Source organism: Salmo salar, chromosome 02 (genome assembly GCF_965601325.2).
Source record: "Salmo salar chromosome 02, fSalSal1, whole genome shotgun sequence".
Lineage (NCBI taxonomy): Eukaryota > Metazoa > Chordata > Actinopteri > Salmoniformes > Salmonidae > Salmo > Salmo salar.
Genome location: NC_138292.1, coordinates 8,543,048 through 8,563,534, shown reverse-complemented (window position 1 = coordinate 8,563,534; position 20,487 = coordinate 8,543,048). Strand labels below are relative to the sequence as shown.

At 43.3% G+C, this 20,487-nt stretch overlaps 2 protein-coding genes across 3 annotated transcripts; one reads left to right on the top strand and one right to left on the bottom strand.

Moving 5' to 3' along the window:
- Positions 1-1,125: 1,125 nt before the first annotated feature.
- LOC123743207 (uncharacterized) lies at positions 1,126-4,269 on the bottom strand. The gene is made up of 7 exons (XM_045719224.2): positions 4,108-4,269; positions 3,454-3,616; positions 3,161-3,259; positions 2,853-2,909; positions 2,585-2,692; positions 2,095-2,211; positions 1,126-1,757 (listed from the first exon to the last, which is right to left on the bottom strand). Exons 2-7 carry the CDS (start codon positions 3,610-3,612, stop codon positions 1,728-1,730), a joined length of 570 nt encoding a protein of 189 aa, XP_045575180.1. The 5' UTR covers positions 3,613-3,616; positions 4,108-4,269; the 3' UTR covers positions 1,126-1,727.
- A 196-nt stretch (positions 4,270-4,465) lies between these two features.
- Positions 4,466-20,397, top strand: LOC145859622 (uncharacterized). 2 transcript variants are annotated; one of them, XM_082959590.1, is made up of 6 exons: positions 4,466-4,783; positions 5,375-5,573; positions 18,772-18,891; positions 19,337-19,393; positions 19,958-20,077; positions 20,217-20,397. In XM_082959590.1, the coding sequence occupies exons 2-6, from the start codon at positions 5,394-5,396 to the stop codon at positions 20,313-20,315; spliced, it is 576 nt and encodes a 191-aa protein (XP_082815716.1). In that variant the 5' UTR covers positions 4,466-4,783; positions 5,375-5,393; the 3' UTR covers positions 20,316-20,397. The 2 variants fall into 2 exon arrangements, with proteins under 2 accessions (XP_082815716.1, XP_082815717.1); XM_082959591.1 differs by lacking the exon at positions 18,772-18,891 and having other exon boundaries at positions 4,475-4,783.
- The last annotated feature ends 90 nt before the right edge of the window (positions 20,398-20,487 follow it).

The following is a 20,487-nucleotide window of genomic DNA, read 5'->3' as shown; positions in this document are numbered from 1 at the left end:
TTTTAGGGCTTGATAAAGCCTATCAGAAACAAAATAGTCTCTGCCCAGTCAAAGAACTTCTCTATCCTGGCACCACAATAGTAGAACCAGCTTCCCCTTGAAGTTAGGACAGCAGAGTCCCTGCCCATCTTCTGAAAACATCTGAAACCCTATCTCTTCAAAGAGTATCTTAAATAATCCCACGCCCCCCCCCCCCCCCCCCCCCCCCCCACGCACCCTCAAAATGCCTTTCGTGAACTAACACTCGTACTTGACTTTCCCCTACTAGCTCTGACTTTACTGATTAGCTCTGGGATTTTGCCTGTGCTTACCCCCATTCCATGTAGCCTGAAAAACTCCCCAGTCCTTAACGATTACAAACATCAAATCAAATTGTATTTGTCACATGCGCCGAAAACAACAGGTGAAATGCTTACAGTGAAATGCTTACAGTGAAATGCTTACTTACAAGCCCTTAACCAAAAATGCAGTTAAAAAAAAAATAAGTGTTAAGTAAAAAATAGGTAAGTAAAAAATAAAAGTAACATATAATTAAAGAGCAGCAGTAATGTAACAGTAGCGAGGCTATATACAGGGGGTGCCAGTACAGTCAATGTGCGGGGGCACCGGTTAAAGTTCCTTGGTGTCCACAAGCTGTTGAGCTGTTTTAAAACTTCTCTTTTGTGGAAACTCACATGCACCCTGCTAACGCCCCAGAGGCCTGAGTGTTGTGCTTCTCAGGGGCCACTCCGGGTAGTGTGGTGTAGGTGACACAGCATCAGCACATCAAGCCTAGACCCTAGACCTCTGTTAAAACAAACCTCAATTATGTCGAAAGAAATAGTTCCTCTCTGAGAACTCATGTACTTCTCAGTCTCAGCAAAATAAAATGCCATATAACATATAAAATATATACAGAATATTCAATTAAAAATAACAAAAATAATTTTATTTTTTGATCGTGCTATTCATTGGTGATCATTTGTAGTTTAGTAAGTCCTATTTTTGGGTATATTATCTAAGAGTTGGTTGGAAAATATTCTGTTCGCTTTGGTGCATAAAATATAGCTGTATTATTATGACAACATGATCAGGAAGGCAGGGAATTACAGGTCTATTGTTACAAAAAGAAGACATCAAACAATACATGTTTATATTCATTTTAGTCAGATACAAGTCAAATGAAAATATAGCCTACATTTTAAAATGTAATTTTTACTATTATTAACCTTTAATTTTGTATTTTTATTAACCTTTATTTAACTAGGCAAGTCAGTTAAGAACAAATTCTTATTTCCAATGACAGCCTACCGGTTAACAGGGGGTTAACTGCCTTGTTCAGGGGCAGAATGACAGATTTTTACCTTGTCAGCTCGGGGATTCGATCCAGCAAGCTTTCGGTTACTGCCCCAACACTCTAACCACTAGGCTACCTGCCGCCCCTATTACACTATTAATCACTATTACATCATAGGTAATCACTATTACATCATAGGTAATCACTAATACATAATAAGTCATCAATACTACATTACAGGTAATCACTACCACACCGTAGGTAATCACTACTACATCATAGGTAACGACTACTACATCATAGATAATCACTACTACATTATAGGTAATCAATACTACGTCATAATAACAAACACAAAGTGAAGACTATCTGTATCCACTATAAATTGGCACAAGTAAAACAAATGTCATACAAGTTTAGTAATGATTTCACTTAATTGTTTGTTGTTTGTTCATACGTCCTGCTTCAGGGTGACCATGGGCTGGAGAGAGATATTGCAAGAATCTTATTTTATTTATTTAACCATACAGAAGTCATCATTGAGACCCATGTCTCTTTTTTGAGTGAGCTCTGCAAGGAATGTGTTGTTTGGTTATTTAGTGTGTGCACTCAGTAAATACACTTGTCGATATATAAGTATATAAATAATTATATGTACACTCCGGTATAATAAATGTATACAGTCTCACCAGAATGTTCAGCCCAGTCAGTATAATAAACAGTAGAGTCTCACCAGAATGTTCAGCCCAGTCAGTATAATAAACAGTAGAGTCTCACCAGAATGTTCAGCCCAGTCAGTATAATAAACAGAGTCTCACCAGAATGTTGAAGTGCTGTCTGCACACTGCTTTACTCTCCCAGTAGATCACCACCATGGCAACAACCAGTTCAATGACCAGGAGAACTACAATCATCCATTTGATTCCAGAAAATACCTGACAAAGTAAAGAGAATAGTAACTTAATACACTAATAACTTAATAACTGAATACAATAATAACTTAACTTATTACACTAAACTTAATACACTAATAACTTAACTTAATACACTAATAACTTAATACACTAATAATTTAATCACTTAATACACATGTTTTTTTCTGGTTTCATTTTATGTTGATAAGCTATTGTGGTTTAGTATTTTGTTTGTGGAGAACATTTACACAGAATTACAAAGCAAACAGACAATTCAGTATCCGTATTGCATTATCTAATTTCAATGCTTGTACTCTTCCACCTCATTAACAAATCAATACTAATGAATTAACTCATTGTAATAACCAAACAATTAAGTCATTAACTCTGGAACCTGTTGATGGTCCCCGTAGAAACCATGAGAGACGTCGACAGTGCAGAGAACAACAGCAGCTACTGTCCAGAAACAGCTGACGATGTTCAAGGTAAATGACAGTTTGGCCTGTTGATAGTGGAGAAAAACACAGAATCACCTCACTATTCAATTGGTATGTTTTGATGTATTTCATGTGTAATATTTTCATAATAATTTAAATAATCTACAATAATTTCATATTTGATCCATGACTGAATTTAGGTATTTTTATAAAGCTTGAACTTACCACACACATATCTGGAGAATGACCTGCAGCATAGGTCAGCATTCCGGCAGCAACACACTTTATAAAACAAATATGGTTTTTTGTTCCTTCATTATTTGGGAGACTGATTACAAATTCAATCAACAGTACATGTATTATCCTCATTGTAGAGTACACACTTCACACACAATGCACACTGACGACAGGAGAGAATAACACATAGAGACGACACAGAGCTTTGGTCCAACATCGGCTGTATCAACATGTGTCTAATCTAATAACTGATGATGACACAAACTACTTAGTGGGCTGATTGCAGTGGTTCATACCAGGACACTGGGCATGGTGTAGATCAGAACTATTGCGCTGTGCTGGACAAGCAGTAGCCCCAGAATCAAGACAAGGACTCCAGCAATGAGCTGAGCCGCCTAAAAACGAGAATAAGAAGATGTAATCAGACTAACAGAGGAGAAAATATCCCGGAAACTGGCCTTTACATGAACAAATACCAAATGTTCAACGTAACTTCTGCTCGTCATGAATGTATTTTAATAATCCACAGATCAGCCTGCCTGAAATAAATGTTTACTCGGCTGTATAGGAACATGTTTGCCATTCGTACCCCCAGAGCTTTAGGCTGACCCTTGAGGAAGACCTTGTAGACATCTTTGAAGACACAGTGGAACTTCTCAGGCATCAGCTGGCCCTCCTGAGCATCTCTGAGACTGCCCAGAGGTATAGTGATGACCATGCACTCATCTGACTGAAATGTGTACTTCATTTACCTAGGAACAATACATTTCATTAAAGGGAGAAAAATAAAATAAAAACTACTTTAGTGAATATAGAGGAAGACAAGTACTTCCAATGACATAATTAGTAAACAATGAATAGGTAATTAGTAGGCAATGCCTCCTCACAACTGGTCAAAATCACACGATGCACAATGATGATGTCATTGGAAACACATCTTTCTCTATATTATTTTACTACAGAACATAGAAACGCACAATTTCCACATATGTTGGTGTTGGGGTGGTGCTGGAGACGATGAATATGAAGTTTCCCTTTATTAAGACATCATGTAGACAATAACACTACTGATGTAATGAGGACACTGTAATGTAACGTGTTACCAATAAAAACTATCGGAATAATATTGCTGAAATAAACCATAAACTGTTGTAATAACTCTATGGATATTGTTATTAAATGGGAAACACGTCATGAATGGTTAAAGATAATAGCAGAACAAGCTTTCATGAAGTTTACATACCCGCTGCTGTTTGTTTCTAACTTTATGGAGGAAGTTACACTTGGAGGGCGTCTGCGCTGGTCTGGTAAGCAAGCTGTGATGGACAAAGACATTTTCATACACATGCACACAGCAAGAGAGAGAGAGAGAGAGAGAGAGAGAGAGAGAGAGAGAGAGAGAGAGAGAGAGAGAGAGAGAGAGAGAGAGAGAGACAGAGACAGAGACAGAGAACCAGAGAGGGAGAGAACCAGAAAGGGAAAGAGAGAGAGAGTACACTGAGAGATATTCTGTTTGTTGAAAACACTAAAGCTTAGTGGATGAGCTCCGGGTACAAGGTCAAGGTGAACTGAATTCACAGGTGGTCTTCAGAAACTGAACCGTATACATACAACAAAGTTCATTAAGTGTTGTAGTGTGTTTCTGAGCACTTCACACCATCTCTCTCATCACCTGAAACTAACAGCACGTTTGTGGTTTGAACAATTGGAGGACGTGGCGCATCTTGTCTTTAAATCAGCAGATATCTCATATGATAGGGTGGCCATTGTGGTCAACAGTTTAGAAGAGCTTCCTCCACGTCAGTAGAGGAAATTGTGAGAAGCTAACCCTTACAGGGATCAGGCACAGTGATGCTGAAGAAGGCACTTCAAGTGCATATTTTTTAGGGGACAACAGTACGAGCATTAAATCAACTCTGGTGAGTGTGAATGGGAGAAATGTCAATATAATAATAGTGATAGTTTTAATGTACATCTATGAATGCAGTTGTCAATATTTTATGTTAATGATCCTATATGTAAAAGTAGGCGAGACACTCGGATTTCTCTCACAACAGTTTCAAGCTAAATGTAGGCTATAATGACTGTTTTGTTAAGATATTGATGGTGATGATGATGATGGTGATGATGATGATGGTGATGATGGTGCGGATGGTGATGATAATGATGAGGATGATGGTGGTGGTTATGACGATGGTGATGATGGTGAGGATGGTGATGATGATGATGATGATGGTGATGTTGATGATGATGATGATGATGATGGTGAGGATGGTGATGATAATGATGAGGATGATGGTGGTTATGACGATGAATTCAGGAGATAAAACATGATCAGGACTATTTTGGACAATAATACATTGGATGTTGCAATTAAAGAAATAGATGAAGGGTATACAGTGTGTATATATATATATATATATATATATATATATATATCAAAGTGTTATGATTGCATTATAACTTCAGAAGTTTATACTCATCAGCGAAACAACATCATATTCCCACAGGTATTGTGACTGAGACGTCATGGCTTGTGCAGACATCCCTATGGACATCCTGGGTCCTGAATCTGAGGAGCAGGAGTATGAGGAGCCCGGGGACCAGAGAGGAGAACCACTGATCAAGTATTACCAAGCAACTGAACTAATGCCTGCTCCCAAAGGACCACTCCATGACCTGTTGCTGAAGCAGCCTGCCGTGTTGGGGGTAAGAGCATAGATACTAAGAGCTCTATATAATACCATATTATACTGCTCTTTATCTATGGGCATAGATACTAAGAGCTCTATATAATCTCATGCTCTTTGTCTATGGTCATAGATACTAAGAGCTCTATATAATACCATATTATACTGCTCTTTATCTATGAGTATAGATACTAAGAGCTCTATATAATCTCATGCTCTTTGTCTATGGGCATAGATACTAAGAGCTCTATATAATCTCATGCTCTTTATCTATGGGCATAGATACTAAGAGCTCTATATAATCTCATGCTCTTTATCTATGGGCATAGCCGTGGGAAGTAGTTTGGGGGTGGGGGTGCTGTCACTTTTTCACCGACTACGGGACTAGTAAAGGCCCAGCGCACTAATTCTGTGATTTTTAAAAATATATACACTACCGGTCAGAAGTTTTAGAACACCTACTCATTCAAGGGTTTTTCTTTATTTTTACTATTTTCTACATTGTATAATAATAATGAAGACATCAATACTATGAAATAACACATATGGAATCATGTAGTAACCAAAAAAGTGTTAAACAAATCAAAATATATTTTATATTTGAGATTCTTCAAATAGCCACCCTTTGCCTTGATGACATCTTTGCACACTCTTGGCATTCTCTCAACCAGCTTCATGAGGTAGTCACCTGGAATGCATTTCAATTAACAGGTGTGCCTTCTTAAAAGTGTGTTTTTTTATTTATTTTATTTCACCTTTATTTAACCAGGTAGGCAAGTTGAGAACAAGTTCTCATTTACAATTGCGACCTGGCCAAGAAAAAGCAAAGCAGTTCGACACATACAACAACACAGTGTTACACATGGAGTAAAACAAACTTACAGTCAATAATACAGTAGAAAAATAAGTCTATATACAATGTGAGCAAATGAGGTGAGATAAGGGAGGTAAAGGCAAAAAAGGCCATGGTGGCAAAGTAAATACAGTATAGCAAGTAAAACACTGGAATGGTAGATTTACAGTGGAAGAAAGTGCAAAGTAGAAATAGAAATAATGGGGTGCAAAGGAGCAAAATAAATAAATACAGTAGGGGAAGAGGTAGTTGTTTGGGCTAAATTATAGATGGGCTATGTACAGGCGCAGTGATCTGTGAGCTGCTCTGACAGCTGGTGCTTAAAGCTAGTGAGGGAGATAAGTGTTTCGAGTTTCAGAGATTTTTGTAGTTCGTTCCATCATTGGCAGCAGAGAACTGGAAGGAGAGACGGCCAAAGGAGGAATTGGCTTTGGGGGTGACCAGAGAGATATACCTGCTGGAGCGCGTGCTACAGGTGGGTGCTGCTATGGTGACCAGTGAGCGGAGATAAGGGGGGACTTTACCTAGCATAGTCTTGTAGATGACCTGGAGCCAGTGGGTTTGGGCCAGCCAACGAGAGCGTACAGGTCGCAGTGGTGGGTAGTATATGGGGCTTTGGTGACAAAACGGATGGCACTGTGATAGACTGCATCCAGTTTATTGAGTAGGGTATTGGAGGCTATTTTGTAAATGATATTGCCGAAGTCAAGGATCGGTAGGATGGTCAGTTTTACGAGGGTATGTTTGGCAGCATGAGTGAAGAATGCTTTGTTGCGAAATAGGAAGCCAATTCTAGATTTAACTTTGGATTGGAGATGTTTGATGTGAGTCTGGAAGGAGAGCTTACAGTCTAACCAGACACCTAGGTATTTGTAGTTGTCCACATATTCTAAGTCAGAACCGTCCAGAGTAGTGATGCTGGACGGGCGGGCAGGTGCAGGCAGTGATCGGTTGAAGAGCACGCATTCAGTTTTACTTGTATTTAAGAGCCAATCAGTTGTGTTGTGACAAGGTAGGGGTGGTATACAAAAGATAGCCCTATTTGGTGAAAGACCAAATCCATATTATGGCAAGAACAGCTCAAATAAGCAAAGAGAAATGACAGTCCATCATTAACTTTAAGACATGAAGGTCAGTCAATCTGGAAAATGTCAAAAACTTTGAAAGTTTCTTCAAGTGCAGTCGCAAAAACCATCAAGCGCTATGATGAAACTGGCTCTAATGAGGACCGCCACAGGAATGGAAGACCCAGAGTAACCTCTGCTGTAGAGGATAAGTTCATTAGAGTTACCAGCCTCAGAAATTGCAGCCCAAATAAATGCTTCACAGAGTTCAATTAACAGAGACATCTCAACATCAACTGTTCAGAGGAGACTGCGTGAATCAGGCCTTCATGGTCGAATTGCTGCAAAGAAACCACTACTAAACGACACCAATAAAAAGAAGAGACTTGCTTGGGCAAAGAAACACGAGCAATGGACATTGGACCGGTGGAAATTTGTCCTTTGGTTTGGAGTCCAAATTGGAGATTTTTGGTTCCAAACGCTGTGTCTTTTTGAGACGCGGTGTGGGTAAACGGATGATCTCCGCATGTGTATTTCCCACGGTAAAGCATGGAGGAGGTGGTGTTATGCTGTGGGTGTGCTTTTCTGGTGACACTGTCTGTGATTTATTTAGAGGTCAAGGACACACTTAACCAGCATGGCTACCACAGCATTCTGCAGCGATACGCCATACCATCTGGAATGGGCTTAGTGGGACTATCATTTGTTTTTCAACAGGACAATGACCCAACACACCTCCAGGCTGTATAAGGGCTATTTGACCAAGAATGAGAGTGATGGAGTGCTGCATCAGATGACCTGGCCTCCACAATACCCCAACCTCAAACAAATTGAGATGGTTTGGGATGAGTCGGACTGCGGAGTGAAGGAAAAGCAGCCAACAAGTGCTCAGCATATGCGGGAACTCCTTCAAGACTGTTGGAAAAGCATCCCAGGTGAAGCTGGTTGAGAGAATGCCAAGAGTGTGCAAAGCTGTCATCAAGGCAAAGAGTGATGTCACGTCCTGACCAGTAAAGGGATCATTTTGTTATTGTAGTTGGTCAGGACGTGGCAGGGGTGTGTTTGTTTTGTGTTGTTGTGTTTTATGGGTACTGTTCTATGTCATCTATTTCTATGTGGTTATCTAGTTGTTCTATTTCTATGTTCAGGGTTTTGGTTTGGCCTTCAATTGGAGGCAGCTGTTCTTCATTGCCTCTAATTGGAGGCCATATTTAAGTTGGGGTTTTCTGCTTGTGTTTTGTGGGTGGTTGTCTCCGTGTATAGTCAGTGTACCTTACAGGACTGTTTTCGTCGTGCTTTTGTTCAGTGTTCATTTTCTTTCAATAAAACAAGTAGATGATTCACATACCCGCTGCAGTTTGGTCCCATCACTACGACGAGTATGACAGAACCACCCACCAAAAAAGGACCAAGCAGCGGAGGAAGGAGCAACAGGAGAGCTGTCTCGAGTCCTGGACATGGGAGGAGATATTAGCTGGAGAAGGACCATGGAGGAAGGCTGGAGAGGACCGGGAGTGTTATGTGGGAACACGGCTGGCAAGGAAGCCTGAGAGGCAGCCCCAAAAAACTTTTGGGGGGGAGGCACACGAGGAGAATGGCTAAGTCAGGCAATAGACCTGAGCCAACTCCCCGTGCTTATTATGGGGAGCGTTTGGCGTGGAGAACACCGTGCTATGCTAAAGTGCGCACGGTCTCGCTCATCCGCACGCACAGTCCGGTGCGGTCGATACCAGCCCCCCGCAAGTGCCGTGCTAGAGTGGGCATCCAGCCAGGAAGGAGTATGCCTGCTCAACACATCTGGCCACCAGTGCGTCTCCTAGGCCCAGGCTACCCTGCGCCTGCTCTACGCACGGCAGCCATCATTCCTCAGCACAGCCCAGTTCGCCCTGTGCCAGCACTCCGCCCGTTCAGGGTTACAGTTACAACCCAGCCAGGACGGGTTGTGCAGGCGGTGCGCTCCAGACCTCCAGTACATCCTCAAGACCCAGTCTATCCTGTTCTTGCTCCTTGCACTAGCCTTGAGGTGCGTGTCACCAGTCTGGCGCCTCCAAAGCCAGCCCCACGCATCAGGCCTCCAGTGCGTCAGCCCAGTCCAGTACATCCTGTTCCTGCTCCTCGCACTAGCCCTGTGGTGCGTGTCACTAGTCTGGCACCTCCAAAGCCAGTCCCACGCATCAGGCCTTTACTGCGTCTGTCCAGTCTGGCGCTGCCAGAGTCGCCCGCCAGTCCGGCGCTGCCAGAGTCGCCCGCTGCGAGGGTCCCCAGTCCGGCGTAGTCCGAGGGACCTCGTACTAGAGGCACCACCAAAGTGGGGTAAGCCAGTGGTGGAGCGAGGTCTGCGTCCCGCTCCTGAGCCACCTCCGTAGGGGGGAGGATTGGGAAGGGGGGGTGTTGCACAAGAACCGTCGGTGACGGTGGCCACCCTCCCTTCCCTCCCTTTAGTTTAGGGTTATTGTTTTTGTGAGTTTTTGTCTCAGGTGCATTCGGGGTCTGCACCTTTGGGGGGGGTACTGTCACGTTCTGACCAGTAAAGGGGTCATTTTGTTATTGTAGTTGGTCAGGATGTGGCAGGGGTGTGTTTGTTTTGTGTTGTTGTGTTTTATGGGTACTGTTCTATGTCATCTATTTCTATGTGGTTATCTAGTTGTTCTATTTCTATGTTCAGGGTTTTGGTTTGGCCTTCAATTGGAGGCAGCTGTTCTTCATTGCCTCTAATTGGAGGCCATATTTAAGTAGGGGTTTTCTGCTTGTGTTTTGTGGGTGGTTGTCTCCGTGTATAGTCAGTGTACCTTACAGGACTGTTTTCGTCGTTCTTTTGTTCAGTGTTCATTTTCTTTCAATAAAACAAGAAGATGATTCACATACCCACTGCAGTTTGGTCCCATCACTACGACGAGTATGACAAGTGGCTATTTGAAGAATCTCAAAAATAAAATATATTTTGATTTGTTTAACACTTTTTTGGTTACTACATGATTCCATATGTGTTATTTTATAGTTTTGATGTCTTCACTATTATTCTACAACGTAGGAAATAGTAAAAATAAAGAAAAACCCTTGAATGAGTAGGTGTTCTAAAACTTTTGACCGGTAGTGGATATACTGTATATATACAGTATCAGTCAAAAGTTTGGACACACCTACTCATTCAAGGGTTTTTCTTTATTTTTACTATTTCTACATATATATATTATTTTAATTTTTTAATTGTATTTATTATTCCGAGTTTTCAAGGGGTGCTGTAACATCCTCAGCACCCCTACTTCCTATGGCTATGTCTATTGGTAAGACTCAGAGACAGGCCTTTACAGTGTCTCTGTTATAGGTTAAGTGGACATGCACGTGAGGGGAATTTCTAAGAGGAACTAATGCAGTTATTAGTATGTTTGTTCATGAGACGAGTGTGAAAGTCTATTTTGAATGGGGAACTGGTAACCAAACGTTTTTCTTTTAATAGAATGTATACTGTCTCATGAGTTCTCATGGTTCCATGCATGAATGCCAATCTCAAGTTTATGGATTGTTTAGTCTCCATAGTTTGGACCTGTGATATTTAAATACATTATCATTTAAGTCCTGTATTATATACTGTGATATTTAAATACCTTGTCAGGTATTATACACTGAGATATTTAAATACCGTGTCATGTATTATACACTGTGATATTTAAATACCTTACCATGTAAGTCCTGTATTATACACTGTGATATTTAAACACCTTATAATGTATTATACACAGTGATATTTAAACACCCTATCATGTATTATACACAGTGATATTTAAATACCTTATAATGTCAGTCCTGTATTATACACTGTGATATTTAAATACCTTATAATGTATTATACACAGTGATATTTAAATACCTTATCATGTATTATACACTGTGATATTTAAATACCCTATCATGTATTATACACAGTGATATTTAAATACCTTATAATGTATTATACACTGTGATATTTAAATACCTTATAATCTATTATACACAGTGATATTTAAATACCTTATCATGTATTATACACTGTGATATTTAAATACCTTATCATGTATTGTACACAGTGATATTTAAATACCTTATCATGTATTATACACTGTGATATTTAAATACCCTATCATGTATTATACACAGTGATATTTAAATACCTTATAATGTATTATACACTGTGATATTTAAATACCTTATAATCTATTATACACAGTGATATTTAAATACCTTATCATGTATTATACACTGTAATATTTAAATACCTTATCATGTATTGTACACAGTGATATTTAAATACCTTATCATGTATTATACACTGTGATATTTAAATACCCTATCATGTATTATACACAGTGATATTTAAATACCTTATAATCTATTATACACAGTGATATTTAAATACCTTATCATGTATTATACACTGTGATATTTAAATAACTTATCATGTATTGTACACAGTGATATTTAAATACCTTATCATGTATTATACACTGTGATATTTAAATACCTTATCATGTCAGTCATGTATTATACACTGTGATATTTAAATACCTTATCATGTCAGTCATGTATTATACACTGTGATATTTAAATACCTTGTCAAGTCAGTCATGTATTATACACTGGGATATTTAAATACCTTGTCATTTAAGACATGTATTATACACTGTGAGATTGAAATACCTTGTCATGTATTATACACTGTGATATTTAAATACCTTATCATGTAAGTCCTGTATTATAGACAGTGATATTTAAATACCTTATCATGCATTATACGCTGTGATATTTAAATACATTATCATGTATTATACACTGTAATATTTAAATACTTTATAATGTATTATACACAGTGATATTTAAATAACCTATCATGTATTATACACTGTGATATTTAAATACCTTATAATGTCAGTCCTGTGTTATACACTGTGATATTTAAATACCTTATAATGTATTATACCCTGTGATATTTAAATACCTTATAATGTATTATACACTGTGAAATTTAAATATCTTATCATGTATTATACACTGTGATATTTAAATACCTTATCATGTCTGTCATGTATTATACACTGTGATATTTAAATACCTTATCATGCATTATACACTGTGATATTTAAATACCTTATCATGTAAGTCAGTTATACACTGTGAGCAGGAAAGAGATGTAATGACACTGTTTACATGAAACATTTTCACAGAAATTCTTTTCCCTTTTTTTTTAGAGCATCTGTCGTCATTAAAGGTCAATTAATAAATAACTACCAGACACAAATGTAAATGTTTTAAAATACATTAAATATATGACAGGACTGTATAACAGTTAACTATATAACTATATGACAGGACTGTGTAACAGCTAACTATATAACTATATAACTATATGACAGGACTTGTCACGGGTACTTAGGGCAGGAGGAAGGAGTAGAGTCAAATGCAGGAGATATCGTCCAGTAGCTCGAAGTTTATTCACACCCAAACACTAGGTGATCAAATGGCACTGGGAGTGCACAATACCCAAAATGGAAACAGGTAATCCACAAAGGGAAAATCACGCACGGGGCGCAGCCCGGCGAGAAAATAAATCCTCCAATATAAAAACGATAGAGAAGACACGGCCACAACACACAACCCCAAAGGAACAAACTAAATACCCCCCCACTAATGACAGAAATGACAACAGGTGCGGACCTAGACAGACAAAACACAATGAACACAGAAACACAGATCGGCGGCAGCTAGTAGACCGGCGACGACGACCAGCGAGCGCCGCCCGGCCGAGGAGGGGCACCATTTTCTGTGGATACTGTGACAGTACCCCTCCCCCTCCCCTGGCGCGCCGACGCCAGCCTCGGGGACGACCCGGAGGGCGAGGCGCCGGCCGGTCCGGACGGAGACGATGGAACTCCTGGAGCATAGTGGGATCCAAAATGTCCTCCACCGGAACCCAGCACCTCTCCTCCGGGCCGTACCCCTCCCAGTCCACGAGGTACTGCAGGCCCCCTACCCGACGTCAGGAGTCCAGGATGGCCCGGACTGTGTACGCCGGGGCCCCCCCGATGTCCAGGGGGGGCGGAGGGACCTCCCGCACCTCAGCGTCCTGCAGTGGACCAGCTACCACCGGCCTGAGGAGAGACACATGAAATGAGGGGTTAATGCGGTAATATGAAGGGAGTTGTAACCTATAACACACCTCGTTTATTCTCCTCAGGACTTTGAACGGCCCCACAAATCGCGGACCCAGCTTCCGGCAGGGCAGGCGGAGGGGCAGGTTCCGGGTCGAGAGCCAGACTCTATCCCCTGGATTGTATACGGGAGCCTCACTGCGGCGGCGGTCAGCGCTCTCCTTCTGTCGCCCGATAGCCCGCTTCAGGCACTCCTGGACAGCCCTCCAGGTCTCCTGAGAGCGCTGTACCCATTCCTCCACCGCAGGGGCCTCCGTCTGGCTCTGCTGCCAAGGCACCAGGACCGGCTGATAACCTAATACAACTTGAAAAGGTGACAAGTTAGTGGAGGAGTGGCGTTGAGAGTTCTGGGCCATCTCGGTCCATGGCACGAACCTCGGCCACTCCCCTGGCCGGTCCTGGCAATATGACCGCAGAAACCTGCCCACATCCTGGTTGATGCGTTCTACCTGCCCATTACTCTCGGGGTGGAAACCCGAGGTCAGGCTGACCGAGACCCCCAGCCTCTCCATAAACGACCTCCACACTCTGGAGGTGAACTGGGGACCCCGATCAGATACGATGTCCTCGGGCACCCCATAGTGCCGGAAGACATGGGTGAATAGGGCCTCCGCGGTCTGTAGGGCCGTAGGAAGACCGGGCAACGGGAGCAGACGGCAGGACTTCGAGAACCGATCCACAACAACCAGGATCGTCGTGTTCCCCTGAGATGGCGGGAGATCCGTAAGGAAATCCACCGAGAGGTGAGACCAAGGTCGCTGTGGAACGGGGAGGGGCTGTAGTTTCCCTCGAGGCAGGTGCCTAGGAGCCTTGCACTGGGCGCACACCGAACAGGAAGAGACATAGTGTCTTACATCCTCAGCCAAGGTGGGCCACCAGTACTTCCCTTTCAGGCCTCGCACTGTCCGTTCCACCCCAGGATGACCCGAGGAGGGTAAAGTGTGGGCCCATCGGATCAGGCGATCGCGAACACCAAGCGGAACGAACCTCAGACCCGCGGGACATTAAGGCGGAATGGGTTCTGACTGAACCGCCCGCTCGATGTCCGCATCCACCTCCCATACTACCGGCGCCACTAGACAGGACGCAGGGAGTATGGGAGCGGGATCGATGGTCCTCTCCTCGGTGTCATAGAGATGCGACAGTGCGTCGGCCTTCCGGTTCCGAGAACCCGGAATGTATGAAAGGGTGAACTGAAACCTAGTAAAGAACATAGCCCACCTGGCTTGACGAGGATTCAGTCTCCTCGCTGCCCGGATGTACTCCAGGTTACGGTGGTCGGTCCAGATGAGAAAAGGGTGACGTGCCCCCTCAAGCCAATGTCTCCACACTGTCAAAGCCTTGACCACGGCTAACAACTCCCTGTCCCCCACATCGTAGTTGCGCTCCGCCGGGCTTAGCTTCCTAGAAAAGAAAGCGCAGGGGCGGGGCTTCAGAGGAGCGCCCGAACGCTGTGACAGAACTGCTCCTACCCCAGCTTCGGACGCGTCCACCTCCACTACGAATGGCAAAGAGGGATCCGGATGCGCCAGCACCGGAGCGTCAGTAAACAGAACCTTCAGATGACAGAAGGCCCTGTCCGCCTCCGCCGACCACCGCAGCCGCACCGGACCCCCCTTCAGCAGTGAGGTAATGGGAGCTGCCACCTGACCAAAACCCCGGATAAACCTCCGGTAATAATTGGCGAACCCCAAAAACCGTTGCACCTCCTTCACCGTGGTAGGGGTAGGCCAATTACGCACAGCCGTAACGCGGTCATATTCCATCACCACCCCTGTGGTGGAAATGCGATATCCAAGGAAAGAGACGGCTCGTTTGGAGAACTCACATTTCTCAGCCTTGACGTATAGGTTATGCTCCAGCAGCCGCCCAAGCCCTCTGCGCACCAAAGCCACATGCTCGGCACGGGTGGCGAAGTAGATCAAGATGTCATCGATGTACACCACCACCTCCTGTCCGAGCATGTCTCGGAGAACCTCGTCCACAAAGGATTGGAAGACAGCGGGAGCATTTTTTAACCCATACGGCATGACGAGGTACTCATAATGGCCAGATGTGGTACTAAATACGGTTTTCCACTCGTCTCCCCCTCGGATCCGCACCAAATTATACGCACTCCTGAGATCTAGTTTGGTGAAGAAGCGCGCCCCGTGGAATGACTCCACTGCCGTAGCAATGAGAGGTAGTGGGTAACTGAACCCCACTGTGATGGAATTTAGACCTCTATAGTCAATGCACGGGCGCAGGCCTCCCCCCTTCTTCTTCACAAAAAAGAAACTCGAGGAGACGGGTGATTTAGATGGCCGTATGAATCCCTGTCTCAAGGACTCCGTGACGTATGTCTCCATAGCCACCGTCTCCTCCTGAGACAGAGGATACACATGACTCCTAGGAAGGACCGCGTCAGCTTGGAGATTTATCGCACAATCCCCCTGTCGATGGGGTGGTAATTGAGTCGCCTTCGTTTTACTGAAGGCGATAGCCAAATCGGCATATTCAGAAGGAATGTGCACGGTAGAGACTTGGTCTGGACTCTCCACCGTGGTTGCACCGATGGAAACTCCTACACACCTACCTGAGCACTCCCTTGACCACCCCTTAAGAGCCCTCTGTCTCCACGAAATCTGAGGGTTGTGAGTGGCTAGCCAGGGGAGTCCCAGTACCACCGGAAACGCCGGGGAGTCGATGAGGTATAGGCTGATACGTTCCACATGACCCCCCCACGTCGTCATAACCAGTGGCACAGTAACCTCCCCCACTTGGCGGGCCCTAGCGGTCGACTATCTAGGGCGTGCACAGGGAAGGGGTGGTCCAGCTGAACCAGGGGAATCCCTAACCTATTAGCGACCCCACGGTCCATAAAACTCCCAGCTGCACCTGAATCGACTAGTGCCTTATACTGGGAGTGAGGGGAAAAATCGGGAAAACAAACAGAAGTGTACATGTGGTCGACAGGGGGCTCTGGGTGTGTCTGGTGCTGACTCACCTGGGGGGTTGAGGTAGTGCTCTGCCTGCCCTCCGGACTCCTGGGGGGACCCCTCCAGCACCGGTCCGCAGTGTGTCCTCTGCATCCACAGTGGGTGCAGGAGAGGCCCCCTCCTCCGGTCTTCCTCGGAGCAGCTCCTCCTATCTCCATGGGCAGTGGAGCAGGAGGGCTGGGAGGTGGAATGAACAGACCCCGACTAGAACGTCCCCGGGTAGCCAGTAGGTGGTCCAGCCTGATGGATAAATGCACCAGCTGGTCGAGGGTGATGGCGTGGTCCCTACAAGCCAGCTCCCGACGGACATCCTCATTTAGACTGCAGCGATAGTGATCCATCAGGGCCCGCTCATTCCACCCCGATCCCGCGGCGAGAGTCCGGAACTCCAAGGCGAAGTCCTGAGCGCTCCTCGTCCCCTGTCTCAAATAAAACAGTCTCTCACCCGCCGCCTTGCCCTCCGGGGGATGATCGAATACCGCCCGGAAGCGACGGGTGAACTCCGGGTAGTCGCCCCGAGCCGAGTCTGGGCCCTCCCAAACCGCGTTGGCCCATTCCAGGGCTCTACCCGTAAGACAGGAGACGAGGACGCTCACTTTCTCCTCGTCGGAGGGAGAGGGGCGGACGGTCGCCAGGTACAGTTCGATTTGGAGTAAGAGCCCCTTACACCCAGCGGCCGTCCCATCAAATTCCCTCGGTGGCGTAATCCGAATCCCACTCGAGCCCACTTCAGGGGGTGTCGGTAGGGGCGCCAGCTGAGCCACTGGAGCTGGTCTGGTGGATGAGGTACCTCTCTCCCAGCTCTCCAGTCGGGTCAGTACTTGGTCCATCGCCGAGCCTAGGCGGTGGAGGAGGCCGGCGTGCTGCGACACCTGCTCAGCTACTGAAGTTGCTTCGGGTCCTGCTGACTCCATAATAATTGGTGGTGCGGGATTCTGTCACGGGTACTTAGGGCAGGAGGAAGGAGTAGAGTCAAATGCAGGAGATATCGTCCAGTAGCTCGAAGTTTATTCACACCCAAACACTAGGTGATCAAAAGGCACTGGGAGTGCACAATACCCAAAAGGGAAACAGGTAATCCACAAAGGGAAAATCACGCACGGGGCGCAGCCCGGCGAGAAAATAAATCCTCCAATATAAAAACGATAGAGAAGACACGGCCACAACACACAACCCCAAAGGAACAAACTAAATACCCCCCCACTAATGACAGAAATGACAACAGGTGCGGACCTAGACAGACAAAACACAATGAACACAGAAACACAGATCGGCGGCAGCTAGTAGACCGGCGACGACGACCGGCGAGCGCCGCCCGGCCGAGGAGGGGCACCATTTTCTGTGGATACTGTGACAGGACTGTGTAACAGCGAACTGTATAACTATATGACAGGACTGTGTAACAGTTAAGTATATAACTATATAACTATATGACAGGACTGTGTAACAGCTAACTATATAACTATATGACAGGACTGTGTAACAGTTAACTATATAACTATATGAAATGACTGTGTAACAGCTAACTATATAACTATATAACTATATGACAGGACTGTGTAACAGTTAACTATATAACTATATGACAGGACTGTGTAACAGTTAACTATATAACTATATGACAGGACTGTGTAACAGTTAACTACATAACTATATGACAGGACTGTGTAACAGTTAACTATATAACTATATAACTATATGACAGGACTGGGTAACAGTTAACTATATAACTATATGACAGGACTGTGTAACAGTTAACTATATAACTATATAACTATATGACAGGACTGTGTAACAGTTAACTGTATAACTATATAACTATATGACAGGACTGTGTAACAGTTAACTATATAACTATATAACTATATGACAGGACTGTGTAACAGTTAACTATATAACTATATAACTATATAACTATATGACAGGACTGTGTAACAGTTAACAATATAACTATATAACTATATGACAGGACTGTGTAACAGCTAACTATATAACTATATGAATATATATGAATTTGAAGAAGTGTATGTTTAGTTAGAAAGGTCTTGCTTCTAGTGGCACAGAAATGCATTTCACAGAAAATACATTTATGAATGATCATTTTCAATGGTTAATTTGTGAGGGTTTGTGTTTGCAACAGTCTTTGCAGATGACGAGCGGTCTACTAAGTGTTGCAGTAGGAGTTGTGTTTGCTGCAACTCGGGAGGCGAGGCAGTCCCTTTTAACCATGTTCAGAGTCGCACCCTTCACTGGACTACTAGTGAGTGGTGGTAGCATTGTCTTTTAATCGTTACATGTTATTTGTTTTAACTTCGAGGACCACTTTGGAAATGCTGAAAGTCTTCTGATGAAGGTTTTCAGGAGTACTACTCTGTGGTCAAATTCACAGCTTGATGGATGCATATATTGTTTTTACCCACAATTCAATAGCACTGACTGAAATTTAAGGGTGAACATGTTTTACATGAGATTCTGAATGTCATCTTCTTATTTCAGTGTATAATATACTGATCATGTAACTAGAACTAAATGATCATTTAAGCAATTAAGTTAAATCAATTAGTAAAAAACTGTTCACCCAAATTTCTGTTCATTAAGCAATAGTAAAATATTGATTAACACGCTTATAAAACCTATTGATAATTGCTGTCAATGTGAGGACCTTTAAATGTTATCCTTCTCTTCTCCCTCTTCTCTCTCCTCAGTTCTTCATCGCTGGGTTGTTATCCAACCTGTTGTTCAAATTCCCCAGACTATTACCTGTAAGTCAATAGTTTTACCTGTGAGTCAATAGTTTTACCTGTGAGTCAATAGTTTTACCTGTGAGTCAATAGTTTTACCTGTGAGTCAATAGTTTTACCTGTGAGTCAATAGTTTTACCTGTGAGTCAATAGTTTTACCTGTGAGTCAATATTTTTACCTGTGAGTCAAATAATCGCAATGCAGAAATACCCAAAACAGATTGAACTCCAACCAGATTAGCGTCATAATCGCTGCATTGGAACCAGTTTTGCCCCCTGGGTAGATTAGATTACGATAGATTAGTTTAGATTAGAAAACCTTTACACAATATAATGTACATTGGGATACAGAGAAAATCACAAATGAAAAAACTACAGATCAGCAAGCAGTTAAATGTTTTAATTGATTAAAGATTAAAAAATGTGTTAATACATTGACTGTTCTGATATTCATGTTTATAATAGACTAGATTTACTACAAACCTTGATTGAATCCTTGGAGGCTTTGATGAGTTTCATTTCATTTTAACACACAGTAGCCGATAGTAGAAGATCCATGTAACACTCTGTCTTGTGAACCTATAGGTCTGTCTGTGTGTAAACATTGGCAGCATGGTCGTAGCAGTAGTTGGAGGAGTGTTGATATGCGTTGACTTGGGCATGGACATGCTTACCTGGGATCCCAATGTTCAACATCATATCAAGGTAATTAGTTGTAAAAGTCGATTTTTGTTCTCATCAAAGTTGACGTACTGTAGTAATGGGATATGACAGCATCATGCTTGATGAAGGTCTGTCCCTGACAGTTTTCTTTTGACTATTTATTGTTGTGTTTCTGTAACAGCTGGAGGTGCTGATGCTCTGCGTGTTGGTTATGGAGGTGATCCTCTCTGCTGTCCTCTCCTTCTGGATCCGGGGAGCCAAACGCAGCCATTCACTGTGAGCTGTTATCTGTCTGCCAGCTATTCATGGACGACTACATTTAAAAAATAAAATGATAGTGAGCGAGGATGACAATGGGGAAATGTAGTCTCTACTTGATTGTAAATGAACCACCATCTGAATTTCCAAGATAGAGAGTACTTTAAAAACTGTTTAGCTTCGACCATCAGTAT

Coding starts and splice junctions, on each gene's coding strand:
- LOC123743207 (XM_045719224.2), bottom strand. CDS start 3,612: ATGAAGTACACATTTCAGTCAGATGAGTGCATGGTCATCACTATACCT. Junction 3,260..3,453: donor GTCAGCCTAAAGCTCTGGGG/GTACGAATGGCA, acceptor TCTCGTTTTTAG/GCGGCTCAGCTCATTGCTGG. Junction 1,758..2,094: donor GACAGCACTTCAACATTCTG/GTGAGACTCTGT, acceptor ATCTCTCTCCAG/CCCATGGTCACCCTGAAGCA.
- LOC145859622 (XM_082959590.1), top strand. CDS start 5,394: ATGGCTTGTGCAGACATCCCTATGGACATCCTGGGTCCTGAATCTGAG. Junction 5,574..18,771: donor AGCAGCCTGCCGTGTTGGGG/GTAAGAGCATAG, acceptor TGTTTGCAACAG/TCTTTGCAGATGACGAGCGG. Junction 19,394..19,957: donor AATTCCCCAGACTATTACCT/GTAAGTCAATAG, acceptor GTGAACCTATAG/GTCTGTCTGTGTGTAAACAT.